Source organism: Cebus imitator, unplaced genomic scaffold (assembly GCF_001604975.1).
Source record: "Cebus imitator isolate Cc_AM_T3 unplaced genomic scaffold, Cebus_imitator-1.0 Scaffold27, whole genome shotgun sequence".
Lineage (NCBI taxonomy): Eukaryota > Metazoa > Chordata > Mammalia > Primates > Cebidae > Cebus > Cebus imitator.
The window spans coordinates 1,317,364-1,334,191 of record NW_016107342.1 but is presented as its reverse complement, the minus strand read 5'-3'; the positions used below and the strand labels follow the sequence as shown (position 1 = coordinate 1,334,191).

At 33.1% G+C, this 16,828-nt stretch overlaps 1 protein-coding gene across 1 annotated transcript in view; it reads left to right on the top strand.

The window, feature by feature from the left end:
- Nucleotides 1-16,828, top strand: part of GALNT13 (polypeptide N-acetylgalactosaminyltransferase 13) — a 596,785-nt gene that overhangs the window by 263,586 nt on the left and 316,371 nt on the right. Inside the window, 1 exon segment of the mRNA XM_017523193.2 lies at nt 2,286-2,454. Within this exon segment, the coding sequence (XP_017378682.1) occupies nt 2,286-2,454 (169 nt within the window).

The following is a 16,828-nucleotide window of genomic DNA, read 5'->3' as shown; positions in this document are numbered from 1 at the left end:
AAATTGTTCTTATAACCAGAAGTTAGGAGTCAACACTGGAATGGACCTATGCAAACAAGCTTACTAAAATAACCCTCATCTCCTAATAGTTTTCCCCAAATATTACCTAGTTACTGTCCCACCATTTACTGCCCCCAGCCCTCTGCCTAAAGCCCCTTTGTATTATGGCTTACTGACAATGTATTATTCTTTATTTAAAATGGCATGTAAGCTTTTGGGCCTAAAAGGTTCTTTGACCTTCATTTTCCTTCTGAAGACATAAAACACTTTTCTATGCTCTTCTCCTATTAATGTGTATTATGCCAGTTTAATTTCCTTGTGAAGACATAAAACACACTTGTATGCTTTTCTACTATTAATGTTTATTATACCACTTTAATTTTTAGGTCACCACAGAATGTAAGAGGATAAAGAAGGTTTTTTCCCTTGCAATACCTTTACAAAGATATTTCCTTGCAATACCTTTACAAACAACTGTAAACAGAGAATTGCTTTCTTAATTTCTAAAAATTATTTTTAAAAATGTACCCCAAATTATTTTAATCATTCAAAAGAATCACAAATTTTCAAAATGTTAAGAATCACAAGATTTTTTATAATGGGGAAAATTATCTCCTTTTTTAAGGGAATTAAAGTTACCGGCTCCTAAAGGAGCCACATACAAATTTATTTAATGCCCTCTATAGATTCATTTTTTTTTTTTAATCTAAGAAGTGGAAGATACTTTAAAGTGATTGTCTCACCAAGAGCACAAATTCATCCAAAGCCAAATCCAATAGCTCCATCTGAGTTTAGGGATATTACATGTATTAAAGCCCAAGGAAAATTATTTCTATTAGAATTTTATTTCTTAAATTTAGAAAAATATACCGTCTCATAAAATTCCTGCTGTCATTTCTGTTTTTGCTTCTTAAAGTGGATGATAATCTTTGTAAACTTTATTTTGATGACAACTTTTTAAATAGTTTAAAACTGAATACATACCTTTTTTTCTATATTCAGTATTTCCAGTTCTATTTTTCTTTATGTAAGAAGATTTCAAGGCCAATCACTTTCCTGTTACCCATATCTAAAGGTCCTTAGAGGTGCCCATTCTCTTCTGTAGTTTGACTCATGCCATTACAAAATCATCATTGGGATGGTCAACTGTGTATTGGTGCCAATAATGCCAGTTTTGATGTTTAGTGACTATGATGGTCCACTCAGAGGAAAATTTGCTGAATGTGTTCTATCCTGTTTTTTACCATATTCATACATTATTTTAGAATGTGTATTTTTAATGAAATGTTCTAACTTATAAAATATATTTTTGTATGCATTGTAGCCCTTATTTTTTTATAGTATTTCAAGGTATGCTGTGCCGAAATATGTGCCTTTTAATTTATGTGAAAAATAAACTCAGTAAGATTAATGTGCTAGAAAATATAGCAAAACACTGGAAGAGTCAAGACCAGAATACATTCCTTTCACTTTAACCTAATTTAATATCACTGTGAAGAGTAATTTCAGGATACATTTGAACTAACTGGAACTTTGTCTTGTTACTATATATATACACACACACACCTTGACACATATACTTTAGAGCTATAAGGGACTTTAGTGTAGTGATACCTTGGGAGAAGAGGTGAGAAAATAAGCCTGTATATCAAATCCTGCATTCTCTTAAAGTATATTCAAACCCAGAAAATTATTGTGAAGTTTCAGTTATAGAGCGCATAGTATCCAAATTCAACTTGATGTTTGAAGTTACATGTCACCACTGTGAAGCTTCTTTTGACAAAGTTCAAAATGCTTTGACAAAGGAATTAAAATTTTATGGTATTAAGACTTATTAATTTTGTTTACCTTTATAAAGATGTAATGGCAGTAAATATGTGAAATATCAAAACATTTAATTGGCTGTTAAAATAAATTAATCTTACTTTTTAAAAAGTTCTCTTATTTTGCACTATTTTCTCTGCCAAGTGTTCAACTTCATTTTTCTCTAATAAGTGCATTAAAAATAGGACACAAGTTTTAAGGCTTGGTATTTTGTACTGTTTGAAATTATTGTCTTAATGATTAGTCGTCATATAATATGCCTATACTTGGAAGACAACATACAGAATTGATTTTTTCCTTAGCATAGTGTGTGGTTTATAAGCAGTAAAATATTTGTCATTATATTATAGAGCCTGTATGTAAATAATATGCTTCAGAATCTAATCAGACACACAAGTTTATTTATTCAGTTCATTATCTATGTGTTTGTATGTATGTGTGTATCTGTGTATGTCTTACAGCTGTTATTTCAAGAAACCAAGAAGGGCCAGGAGAAATGGGAAAAGCTGTGTTGATTCCTAAAGATGACCAGGAGAAAATGAAAGAGCTGTTTAAAATCAATCAGTTTAACCTAATGGCCAGTGATTTGATTGCCCTTAACAGAAGTCTGCCAGATGTAAGATTAGAAGGGTAAGTTTACATTTGTTATATAATCTTTGATATTCATAATTGCCATTTTTCAGAATCTCAGAACTTCAGCTAACTCAGCTTATGTCAATTCTAGAAATGTGTGCTTTTTAGTACCTATAACATAGCAGGAATTTATTATGTATGCATATGCTGAAAATATGAACTATTTTCTTCTCTGGCGAAGCAAAATATGTTACTTGCAAAGATGCTGCAAAATACTCAGGCCAAACAAAATTTTCCTTGTGAGATGTTTTTTGTTATTGTTTTGTTTGCTTTCTTTATCTTACCAAATATAGAGCAAACATGCTCTTTAATAGATTACAGTTATATATTGCTTAACAGTGTGGATATGTTCTGGGAAATATGTCATTAGGCAATTTTGTCATTGTGTAAGCATCATAGGTGTACTTAAACCTCCATGGTATAGACTACTATATTTCTAGGTTATATAGTGTAGCCTGATGTTTCTAGGCTGTAACTCTATACAGCGTATTACTGTACTGAACACTGTAGATAAGTGTAACATTATGTTAAGTATTTTTGTATCTAAACATAGAAGAGGTACAGTAAAAACATGGTGTGACAGTAAAACTTGGTACACTTGTATAGGTCATGTAGCATGAATGGAACTTGCAGGACTGAAAATTGCTCTGGGTGAGTCAGTGAGTGAGTAGTCAATGTGAAGGCTTAGTGCATTACTGTACACTACTATAGACTTTATAAACACTATACACTTAGGTTATGCTAAATTTATTTTTAAAATTTCTTTCTTTAGTAATAAATTAACCTTACATTACTGTGATGTTTTTACTTCATAGAATCTTGAATTTTTTCACTTTTAAACTGTTTACTATTAATATTTAGCTTAACACATAAGCATACTGTACAGCTGTGTAAAATATTTTCTTTATATACTTTATTCTATTAGCTTTTTTCTGTTTATAATTTAATTTTTATTTTTTTTCTGGTAAAAACTAAGACACAAACACACACATTAGCCTATGTCTATTCAGGGTCAAGATCATCAAAACATCACTAGGCATTAGGAATCTTTCAGATTCATTATAATCTTATGAGACTATCATTATATATGTGATCTGTCATTGTGCAGTACATGACTGTATTTACTTGGCTGCATATATACTTTGCTTATAAAAAGTATCCATTGCTATTCTAGCATAAAAAAGCCAATTGTCTATATGACTCTTTGACCCTATGAAAGTGATTTATTATGGTTTCCAGCAATTTATACTGCTGTTTATACTTAGAATGCTTAATTATCAGCTACAGAATAAATAGGCACTTGAAAATAATATTGCATGAAAATTATGTTGAAAAATTCAACTTTTATTTGATTAACTGTAAGCTATGCTCTAGATAGTTGAACATATTTTAAACAGATGTAATAAAATGTGAATATCTAATGGCAGCATTGTCAATCTAGTATATAGTCCTTGTAAAGCAAATTCTTGGCATTGATAAAAGATGTGTCTTGAGATTTTAGAAAATCTCCAAGTTTACAAATGTACTCCAGGACACACTTCCATGTAAACAGAAGTTGTTATTTTTAGCACCTAATGATTTTTCTCTAAACGCAGTATAACATAATGCAAATAAAGTTTGCCACCTCTAATGGGCTATGTTATACTACTGTGTCATGATATTAGCATCATATTTACTAACTTTTATTTTTTTCTTTCCGAATTACTTAATGTAATAAGAAAACCTTGGCTGGGCTTGGTGGTCCACGCCTGTAATCTCAGCATTTTAGGAAGCCATGGTGGGTGGATCACCTGAGGTTGGGAGTTTGACAGCAGCCTGACCAACATGGTGAAACCCAGTCTCTACTGAAAATACAAAATTAGCCAGGTGTGGTGGTGCATGCCTGTAATCCCAGCTACTTGGGAGGCTCAGGCAGGAGAATTGCTTGAACCTGGGAGGTGGAAGTTGCAGTGAGCTGAGATTGTGCCATTGCATTCCAGCCTGGGTGACAGAGCAAAACTCCATCTCAAAAAGAAAAAATAGAAGAAGAAAAAATGAAAACCCTGTTGAGATTCCAGGGCTGGTAATTGTCAGAGGTTTATTTAGTAGTGTGGTAACTCCTTTGTCACAACCATCGTATACTTTTGAAATGTCTCTCTCATCAAAATCACAAGTAATTACATGTTGTCACATGTTCGGTCCCTGTAATATAATTCAACATTGAATATTCAATTTGCACATTGTAAATTGTTATGTAAAAATAATTTTACATATAGTCCTGTCTGTCTGTGTGTGTGTGTGTGTGTGTGTGTGTATATATATATGTTTGTATGTAAACACATTTAAAAGCATATACAATCAGCATATACAATATGTATAATCATCAAAGCACTTTTGAGCATTTTAGATGCTAAGTTTATAATGTTTTAACGTTACATTTATTCCTTTGTTTTATATGCTGTAGTATGCTGTAGTGCAATGGTCCCCAAACTTGTGGCACTGGGGACCAGTTTCATGAAAGAAAATTTTTCTACAGATTTGGAGGTGGTGGGTTGGAGTGTGTGGGTGATTTCAAGATGAAACTGTTCTAAGATCATCAGGCATTCGATTTCTCAAAAGGAGCACACAACCTAGATCCCTTGCGTGTGCAGTTCACAACAGGGTTTGTGCTCCTATGAAAATCTAATGCAGTGGCTGATCTGCTGGAGACTGAGCCCAGATGATAATGCTTGCTCACAGGCAGCTCACCTCCTGCTGTGTGGCTGGGTTCCTGTAACAGGCCAGGACCAGTACTGATCCTCAGCCCCAGGGACCTCTGCTGTAGTGTGATAAAATGAGTGGGTATGATACTTGTATGTTCCAGAAAACTAGGTAAACAGTATTTCAGATTTTTAAAAAATCATGACTTTCAACTGTCAGAATACAAATAAATCAGACCATCAATTAAAAAACAATAAAGTCTTAATTAAGCTAATGTTTAAAATATTCATAGCCAGTTACATTTTTTCTTTTAAGAATCTCTGCCAGGCACTGTGGCTCATGCCTATAATCCCAGCACTTTGAGAGGCTAAGGTGGGCGGATCACTTGAGGTCACGAGTTCAAGAACAGCCTGGCCAATATGGTGAAACCCTGTCTTCACTATAAATACAAAAATTAGCCAGGTGTGGTGGCCCACACCTGTAATCCCAGCTACTGAGGAGGCTGAAGCAGGAGAATCACTTAAAGACAGGAGGTGGAGGTTGCAGTGAGCCAAGATCATGCCACTGCACTCCAGCCTGGCTCAAAAAGCAAACAAACAAACAAAAGAAGTCCTTAGCATGCTAAGTTTATGAGTAAGTCAAACTGTGGGGCAGTCCAACATTTTAAATGAGTAATTCAAGTTGCTTAGCATAAAAAGTACTTAAATGCTGTATTTACTATGGTTATTATTGCTTGAATTCTCAGGTTTACAAATAGTTTCTGAAATAATATTAATGAAATAATTTTCCATTTTATTTTCGTATAAAACTACAGTGTGTTATAAATAAGAAAAGAGAAATGCAATCCAAAATTCCTAGTAAAGTCACAGTGTATGAGGTTTACCAGGGACATTTACAAGTCATCTAGAATGACTCAGCTGTGGAACTGCCTGGGAACAATTAATGTTGAAAAACTTACCATGAATCATATATCCAAACTGTTGTTTAAATGATGTGGAAATGTTAATCATTTGATCTAGAAAATATTTTTATAATTTGGTTATGTGTCAGTTACAGTTCAACTTTTGGATGATTATGTCTTAAAAAGATATAGATACATTAAGCTAGCCCCAGTGATGACTGATATAAATTATATAAAGATGTAAAAAGAATATGATTCTAAAATAATTAATTTTAAGAAGAAGCTTAATTTATTTTAGTGGAAAACTTAAGTAGATACTTAGAAAGTGTCTGAGTCATTCAAACTGTGAATTCATTCAAATATCTAATCATATTTTACTGTATTATATATTTGGCTAAATTCAAAAAACTGTCCAGAAAGTTTCAAGTTGTGTTTGGTGTTAATATCAATTTACAAATATTGGAAGATATATTCAGAGAAGTAAATCTAGGCATATAGCCTATGTTTACACAGAGAACAGACTAGGTAAAAAATAATTTATCTTGGAGGCAGTTCTGATTAGCCATCAGGACATATTACAGTTCTCTTCTTTAATATCTGTCCCTAGGAATGTTTAAATATTTATATAAGTTTACTTAAAGTATTTAATTTGTTAATAAATGTAACACATTTGTATGTAATTCTAATTTTTTTTTATGTAAGATGCTAGTTACAAAAAGTTATGTTACTTTTATATTTTAAATACAATTAAGGGCAGATACCTTTATAAAATGTTTTACCTTCTTGAAGGCCCTTCATTTCTTGGACTCTTATTTAGTCTGTGTGAAAAAAATATATATAAATATACGTATATAAATATATGTATATAAATATACGTATATATACACGTATATAAATATACATATATATGTATATGTATATATATATATATAGACTAAAATATTTACATATAAATTTTATTTCTATAAATAATAGATTAGACAGTTATAACCAGCCCTCTCTCTCCTTTGCCCATTTCCCCACAAATAAAATTTTTAAAAGTGAATGTCTTAATAGTCTGTCTGATTCAGAATGTTGAGAAAAATGACTATTAACTAATGGTTTGGCATTAGGGATTTGTAAGCTTGTTTCCCATCTAAGATTTTGTAAATTTATATATTTAGGATTTCAGAAGAGCAGGGTTTACATACTTGTGCTGTTAGAAAGTAAATAAACAGATGTTATTTTGTTTGTTTTTTAACCTAAGATTCCTATGATAATATTTAAAGAGAAATAAGGGCGGTGCAGTGGGGTCAGGGGACAGTTGGGGTTGGCAGACAAAGAGAAGGAAAGAAAAAGAGAGAGAGAGAATATTACCAGATTAAAAGTGCCTATTAACATATATTATATACATTATTTTGAGCATCCAATATATTAATATATACTAAGTACTGTAGTATGTACTGAGGATAAAGCGGTGAACAAAACTAAACTAAATTCCTGTTCATGGAGCTTAGAACAAGTCAAAGAGCTAAGAATGCCAAAAGGTAGAGAATAGAGTAGTGAGGCAAAGCCTTTTTGAGAAATTTATGTTTAAGTAGGTTGAATGACATTTAAATATTATACTTTTCTTTTTTTTTTTAAGCTAATATACAGATTGTTAAGTATTTACTGGGTTCCTGGTACAGACAATACTGCAAATATAACTCACCTCTGGATATATAAAACTTGTAAAGATACAAAAGCAAATATGTAAACATTAAGCAAATGCATAGATATATATCTGTATTTGTATTCAAGTTTGAAAGCAGTATTTGAATTGTGTTTCCTTGCAAGCCAGCAAAAATCACATTTTTGTTTGGTAAGGCATTTTGGTAGCCAATGATATCTCCCATGCCTATAGGCTTTCCTGGAAGTAGACAAAACAATATGACTATGATCATATCAGTGAGATGGAAACAACTCCATTCCATTATTTTCAAAACAAACGGGGAGAACAAAAAGCCAACCGTGGAGAGAGATTTTTCAAGTAATTTGGAGAAAAAAAATCTCTAGACATGGAGCCACACTATATAGGTTTATAACCTGGCTCTATGACTTGCTATTACATCTTGGACAGCTCATTATTTTACCAAGCCCTAGTTTTCTTTTACTGATTAAACCAACTAATCAGTCACTCAACTAACCAACAAATTCATGTTATTTACCTAATACAGAGTTAGCCTTAAGAGCCTAAAATGGATAAAATAGGCCTTGACTATGAGAAGTAAAATGAATATATTTACATAAAAACTGAATTATAGGCCGGATGCTGTGGCTCACGTGTGTAATCCCAGCACTTTGGGAGGCTGAGGTAGGTGCATAGCCTGAGGTCAGAAGTTGGAGGCCAGCCTGGACAAAATGGTGAAACCCCGTCTCTACTAATAATGCAAAAATTAGCCAGACATGGTGGTGCACGTCTGTTAATCCTTGCTACTTGGGAGGCTTAGGCAGGAGAATCACTTGAACCTCGGAGGTGGAGGTTGCATCTATCCCAGATCGAGCCATTGCATTCCAGCCTGGGTGACAAGAGTGAAACTCTGTCTAAAATTTAAAAAAAACAAAGAGGAGGGCACGATGACTCACACCTGTAATCCTAGCACTTTGGGAGGCCGAGGTGGATGGATCACCTGATGTCAGGAGTTCGAGACCAGCCTGGCCATCATGGTGAAACCCCATCTTAAAAAAAAAAAAAAAAAAAAAAAAGGATTATAATATTGTGTGAACACACCTAGAATTGCAAAAATGACAAAGTAAAAATAGAGTTGCCAGGAATTCTTAGTGCAGTATTGATATATAAACCTTCCCTCTGAAGATAATAATTTCTTTAATATTTTGATTTATGTAATGTGCTCATGTGTAGAATTTCACTACCCAAGTTAAAAAGTGGTATGTTAGAATGTCTGTATCTTTACGTATGTTTGTATATGCATAAACGGAATGTCTGTATGTTTATATATATATGTAAAATATTTTCAACTCTCTATAAATATTATATTAATATTAAGATTATGGGAGATTCTCTTATGCCCTCTAGCTCTTTTCTGGATTAAGGGAAACTTTTTAAGCAATCATCTGCTCCCTTTATTCTTTACAATTGTTTTTGAATATGAAGTTAATAGTAACTATTGGCGAATAATTATAAAACAGCTACAGGCAATTAAAACAAAATGCTAAAGTTCTTTGGCATTTACTTGAATTCAGTCATTTAATAACACTTCAAGGACTGGTATTGAGTTATTTGAAGGTTATATTACAGGTGGCATTTAAATATTTTTCATCAGGAAAAATTTAAGAAAACAGGAAATTTATTTTAGCTATTTATATCCTAGACCGCCAAACTGCTTCTTACATATGCACACTTTCAAGTCAATAAAGAGGAAAAGACTCTAGCAGTCGTATATTATTAGTGGAAGAGGAGCTATAGCATACAAATTTTGAATAAGTTGCTCTCAAAGGATAAAATATTTATTTACTTCATCAAGTAGAAATAAGACATAGCATATATCTTTTCTGTACTCAATCTCATGAGTACATGTTCATTTATAAGGATTGCCTTTCCCATAAATTAAAATATGATAAATGTAGCATTGATTGCACAAAGGAGAAATAGAAAATGAGAATATTAATTGGATTTCCAATCTCTGTTCCACATCTTTTCTTTTTAATTTGAGAATTATTACAATATTTATATGGTGGTAAAAATCTTCCCTGTGAAGATAATAATAATTTCTTTAATATTTTGATTTATGTAATGTATTCATGTATAGAATTAATTTCACTACCCAAATTAAAATGGTGTGTTAGAATATCTGTATGTTTATGTATGCATGTATGTATGTGTGTGTGTGTGTGTGTGTGTGTGTATACACACACACACACACACATATATACACACAGGCTTGAAGAATGTGAATATAAGTATTATCATTTGGGGAATAATAATACTGTTACACTGTAAGCTTCCTTTCAAATAAGCAAGTAGAGTAACACATGTCTAGGCATGTTCTCAGTTACACATTTAACTACATCGTATGCAGAAAACATGCCACATGATCTTACACGTGAACTAACCCTACATGGTTTCCTTATGTAATTTAATTTTCTGACACTACTACCTTCAACTTCTAAAATCAAATGTGGTACTATGTACATAACATAAAATTTAACATTTTAACTATTTTAAAGTACATAACTAAGTAGTGTTAAGTATAAAGGGCATTAGAACCTGCTACCCTAAAATATGCCAATTTAGCATAAAGATCCTTTTGCACGGAAGGCAGTTAAGGAGGAGCAGGCACAGGAAACCTCTGCTCTTCCCCATCTACCTAAAAGTAGGGCATACATTTGACTTATAAAAGCATCCCCACTCTCATACCAGGAGGAGAAGAACAACTTTTCTTAGCAGAGATAGAGATGCTGCCAAGATGGGTCAGCATAAAGAAATCTCACGGAATAACCTTTGTTATCCATTAGTTTCTCTCCTACATTACAGAGATTCCCACCCTAGAAGCCCCAAACCCTTTTTTTTTTTTGTCTTGTCACTTCTCCACAATGTATCACCTTTTAAAAAATGCCATATAAACCCACTGAGTGTAACTACTTATTTGGGTCTTCACTTCTTTTCTATGACGGTATCTGTCCATGTAAAAATAAAATGATTTTAATCAAATAAAATGTGTACACCTTTTTCCCTGTTAATCTGTTTTTTGTTATATTAAGCCCCAGTTACAGAACCTAAGAAGGTAGAAGAAAGGCTTTTCTCTTTTTTTTTTTTTTTTTAAGTGAATTCACGTTATTGTGCAGTGAATCTTTGGAATTATTTTCATTTTCTAAAACAAACTCTGTAGTCAATAAACAGCAACTCCACATTTCCCCAGTCCCTGGCAACCACCATTCTGTGTCCTGACTTTCTAAAGATGATATTTTCAGCATCTATCAGGACTTAATTGAGTGCCAATTAAAACTAAGAGATATCTATTCCATTAGAAAATGGAATATGTATCTACCTAGTATGTGACAGTGTGAATTTAGAAGTGCCATTGTATCAAGGCAAGATGAAGGACAGCTTTACAGGAAGGTGTATTTGGAACCAAGCTTTGTAAGATGGATTTGTGTAGAACCAGGCTGACACAAATGAGACAGCAGAGAGTGTAGATAAGCAAGACAGCTCTGGTTGGAGGAGGGCCAATGAAATATTTGTTGTAACATGGATCATAGGTAAACAGGTATGGAGCCTGGCTGTTATTTGATTTATACTCTTAAGAATTTATATATTCAAGTTTACCAAATACCTATTTGTTTGTTTTTGCAAATTCTAATTGAGAAAGCAGAAAATCTAATTTTCATTTTCTAAAAGTACATGGTAATCATATTTTCACTTATATTTTACCTACTTGAGTTATGTAGGCCTGAAATGGTTTTGAAAATACTATCCACTATCATGCTGTTAATGTGTTCTTATATTTCTAATGTTTTGTTTTGTTTCCTGTATTTTTGTTCTATGTGATTTAAAGCAAAAATCCTCAATTTTGTAAACCTCAGTAAAAATTAGAGTTCACAGCAATTAAATCTGACAGTTTTTTTTTTCCTAAAAAATAAGAACATTTAATAAAGAAAAAGTAATTTTAAAATTGCAGGAGATTTGGATAACCAAGGAAGGGAAAATGATGATACAGTAAGACAGAAGGGACATGAGGCCTTGTGAGAAGAGAAAATAACTCAATTAGAGAGTTAACTATCCATCTAAGCTCACTGGCCTGTGAAGGATGATGAAGAATCTTAGAAGCAATGTTATTTAGTCATTTTATGGTAGGCAATAAGGAGGTTTTAGAACAAAAACATGGTGTGATGGAAATGATACTGAGGAAGAGCTATTCTTCCAGTATTATATACAAGATATTATAAATAAGAGAAGCCTGAATTTACTAAGATTCCCGACTGGCTATTACAGTCACATAGATCTGATTGGATGAGGAACTTGTCTAAGATAATGGCCTTAGAAACATAAAGCAATATGTAGTAATAAATTAAAATTAAGAGAAAGGAAAAACACTGAATTTAAGATACCGTCAGGAGGGGTGGACATGTGGTTGAATGGTCAACTTTATTTGTAAGTGTAAGTATTTGTGTGTGCATTTTAAACCTGAAGCAAATAGGAGAGAGAAAGGATCTGTAAGTAAAAATTATCCCAAGTATATTTTCAAGCGATTTTCCAGAATTGGTGACTTACCAGATACAAGGGAAGTCAAAATATGACTCTAATGTTTCAAATCGGGAGACTAGGAGATTTGTGGTATTGCTAACTGATTGTTACGTTTGTGTACGTGTATGTGTGTGTATAAACATACATATACAAAGAGACACACTTAAATGCCACTTTTAATATGGATAGTAGAATTAATTTCACACATAAGAACATTAGATAAATCAAAATTTTGTAGAAACTATTATTGTTATCTTCAGAAACAAGATTTTTATCAGCATATGAAAGTTGTAATCATTCTCAACTTAAAAAGAAAAGATGTGTACCAGAGATCAGAAATTCAAGTAATATTCTCATTTCTACTTTTCCCTTGTGAATCAATGTTGCCTTTAACTGCATATTATTAAAATAACTGTGCAAAACATAATTTTTAAAATCAACCATTTGAAAGTCAGTCTTTGTGGTTAAAATGTGTATTTTTTTTTCACTTACCTCATTAAAAAAATATGATTTAAAAAGCAAAAAAAAAAATTTTAGTAGATATTGCAGATTGATTTAACTTAAGAAAGAAGATAGTTCTGTTATTGCTAGAAGAATCCTATGTGGAAGGAAGATTTGACTTCTGTATTAAATTACTTCTCATTGTTTTTCACCCCAGATGTTTTCTGCGCACATATCAGTGTCTTAGGGAAGACTAAATTGTTCTAATGCCAACTTACAGTAAAATTCTGCTGAGGAAGAATTTAATTTTATAGTTAAATAGTTTAATTCATGATAGTAAGACATATTTTTATTGACATGAGAGATGTTAGCATCTGTCTAAAAATTCTCATTGTATATTATAATTACTATTCTCATCAGCTTGCAAAGTCTCCCTGTAGAAGCCAGTATATTTTCTGCATGGTAACTGCTGTTTAAATTAGAAAATTTATATTTGAACTTTGAATTTCAATATTTAATGTTGCTATATAATTTTGTTCATTAAGAATATTGAAAACAAGGCCAAAAATAAGTTGCATTTTCTTACATTCCAAGTCCAACTTGAAATAAATGGAACATATGTAATGGTTATAATTTTAGGATAAAACAATAGGTGTACAAATATATTTTCTACTGTATATCTATGTATTGCATTGTGTCTTATTTTATTTTTCTCCTAAGAAAATGCATTCTTTCTCTTCTTTTTTGTGTCTTTTTATTTGTGAGTTATAGTATAGATACAGATAGAGACGTTTTCACTAAAATGTCATAGGAGGCTTTCTGGTTATACTTGACAAGATAGTTAATTTTCTATGATACTGTTCTATCTTCAAATAGAAATGGAAAGGTCAAATATAATGTGATTGTGTTATAGTCATACTATGTAATATAGGGTTGAATTTCACAATATAAATTCTTAAGTAAAAGTCAAATTTTATATTCATACAGTGTCTCATTTCTATGCTGTAGTTTGTGAGAAATTTAAAAGCAACTTACATAGCATAGGGATTATGAAGATATATTTCCCCCATGGCACAGTTTAAACACATGAATTAATAAATACTATGATAATAGTAAATATAGCTTAGTATCAATATTTATTGGACTTTTAGTATATATCAGCTATATATTAAGTATTTTAGCTGAATTATGGCATGGAATTTTCCATAAAAGCCCTATGAAGTATATCGTATGTTTTAATGTTATTGGTTTGTAGATTAGGAAACATACTCAGAAAGGTTAAGGAACTTCCTCAGGGTCATGCAGTTGACATTTGAAGTAGGGCTGTCTAATTCCGAGTATTTGCTCTCAACCACTACAGAACACCAAAGAATATAAAAGCGGAAAAGACAAGGTAGAGAGTTACATTACTAGGAACTTCATGGAAAAGACTAAACATGGGTTAGCCCTTAAATAAAGGCTAGGTCTTATATAGATAAGGGAAAACATAAAGATTCCACATGAAAAGACTCAAGTCCCTTTGTTATTCCATCTCCTCATGCACAGAATAGAATTATTAAATAGTGTGTTGAAGAGACTGATCTAATATAATAATGAGTTTATTTGGGAGACTGTTCATACAGTCATGCTGACCTGTCCTGAGTTAAATACTTAAATTACTACTCTCACAGGCTTTAATGCTGTCCATCTGTCATATGACATTTCCTTTTTCTATCCTTTTTTCCCCACTTTTAAATTATTTTATAATTTCATGAATCCCCTCCCTCACACCTACAATACTTCATCTCAACCTTTATTCTCATTATCTTACCTTCTGTTTCATTGAGAAAAATAGACACAAACAAAGCGCCCCTTGGCCTCACCATGGCATCTACCCACTTACTGGAATTTTTAGACCTTTACTCAGCCTTCTCGCCTATTACTATGAATGCATTGTTCAGCCCATCCTTTAGGTGTCCTTCCCTCTTACCTCTTAACTACTGAAGCACAAGTACACTGTTCCAACAATTCTACTCACTTTTTAATATTTTTAAAAGATGGGATCTCACTATGTTGCCTAGGCTGGATTCAAACTCCTAGGCTCAAGCAATCCTCCTACCTCAGCCTCCCAAGTAACTGGGACTACAGAATTCTGCTTACTTCTTTAATCAGTTTTCTCTCTTGGGTTATTCTTAGCAGCATGAAAACATGCTGTTTATCCTCCCTTAAAAACAAATGTATAAACAAAATACTTCCTCTAGAGAATGCTTCTCATGGACATGTTTATTTTTCTTTTCTTATTCCAAAAAGTTATTGAAAGAGTTGGCTGTAGTCGCTGTATTGAGCCATCTCCCCACCACCATTTTGTTTGAAATTCCCTGCAGTTGACTTTTGTCCTCACAATACCAGCAAAATTGCTATTGGCAAGTCCACTAATGATTCTTAACGTGCTATATTTAAGTCAATTTTCAGTTCTCATATTTCTTGACTTGTCAGCATAATTTGACACACACAGTTGATTACAATCTCCTTTTTGAAATAAATTTTTCACTTGGCTTTTAAGTCACTACACTGGAATATAATTTTCTCCTACTTCTCTGGTGATTCCTTGCCTTTGTTGTTTGCTGACGCCTTTTCACCCTAACCTCAAGTATAGATATGCCCTAAGGGTAAGGTCTAAAGGTAATGAGCTGGCCAATTTTCTGTTGGCAATCATTCCCATGGTTATTTCATGTAGTCTGTCAATGTTCAATATCATTTTAATCGGCAGCCCAGACTTCTGCCCTGATATCCAGAATTGAACATCTAATGGTATTCGGGATATCTTCTCTTGACTAACACTCATCTAAATCTTAACATATCCAAAACTCAGCACCAGATAGTTCCCACAAAGCCTCATCTTTTCAGGCAGTTAATCCCCTTACAAAACAGGAACTCCCTTCTTTCATTTGCTCAGGCCAAACCAAGAAGTCTCATTGGACCATCTCTTTCTCTTAAAATCAACATCTGACTCATCATCTCATTAAAAATATTAACTCGTATCATCATCTTCCCTGCTACAATTAATATTTTAGTCTAAGCTGCCAATATTTTTACCCGAATCACTGTAGCCGTCTAATAAGTGTTTTTGTTTGGTTTTTATATGATGCTGTTTTTCATTTTCTTAGGCATCCTTCCATCTCTGATCAACATAACAGTCAGAGTGAGCCTATTAAAATATAAAGTCCTGTTAAACTATAGATCACTTTTGTGCTTATTTCTTTCAGTCCAAGGCACAGGTGAACCATACCAAGAACGATTCTACTTCAGGAACTTTTTAATTCCTATTCTCTCTACCTGGAGGCTTCTCCTGAATATCCACATGGTTTGCTCCCTTACTTTCAATCTTTGTCATTATGCCTGAGGTTGCAATTTTTTTGAACTTGAAAAATCAGACTTGGCAATGACCTTGAGGAGTAGGATATAAATAACACCCACATGCTTAGTGTTCCAACAATGGAACAGTAGACATAAATGGGTTAACCCATTTATCATCTCTCTGAATTCTTCTTTGGCCAAATTATATAAAATTACTCCCACCATGACACTTTCCACCCCCTTATTCTGCTGTATTCGTCTGCTTTGTACTACTGACTGCCTAATATAATGAATGTTGTACTTCTTTATTATGAATAAGGAAGTAAAACATGTTTCTTTTATCACTAAACATAAGTTGATTGATTGCAGAGGTCTGTCTTTTTTGTTATTTTTTATATTTTATTTGTTTATTTTTTGAGACGGAGTCTTGTTCTGTTGCACAGGGTGGAATGCAGTAACACCATCTTGGCTCACTGCAACCTCCTCCTCCAGGTTCAAGAAATTCTGGGCCAGGCGTGGTGGCTCACACCTGTAGTCCCAGCACTTTGGGAGGACAAGGCGGGTGGATCACAAGGTCAGGAATTCAAGACCAGCTTGACCAAGATGGGGAAATGCTGTATCTACTAAAAATACAAAAATTAGTCGGGCGTGGTGGCAGGGGCTTGTATTCCCAGCTACTCAGAAGGCTGAGGCAGAAGAATTGCTTGAACCCTGGGAGGTGAAGGTTGCAGGGAGCTGAGTTTACACCACTGCGCTCAGCCTGGATGACAGAGCAAGACTCTGACTCAAAA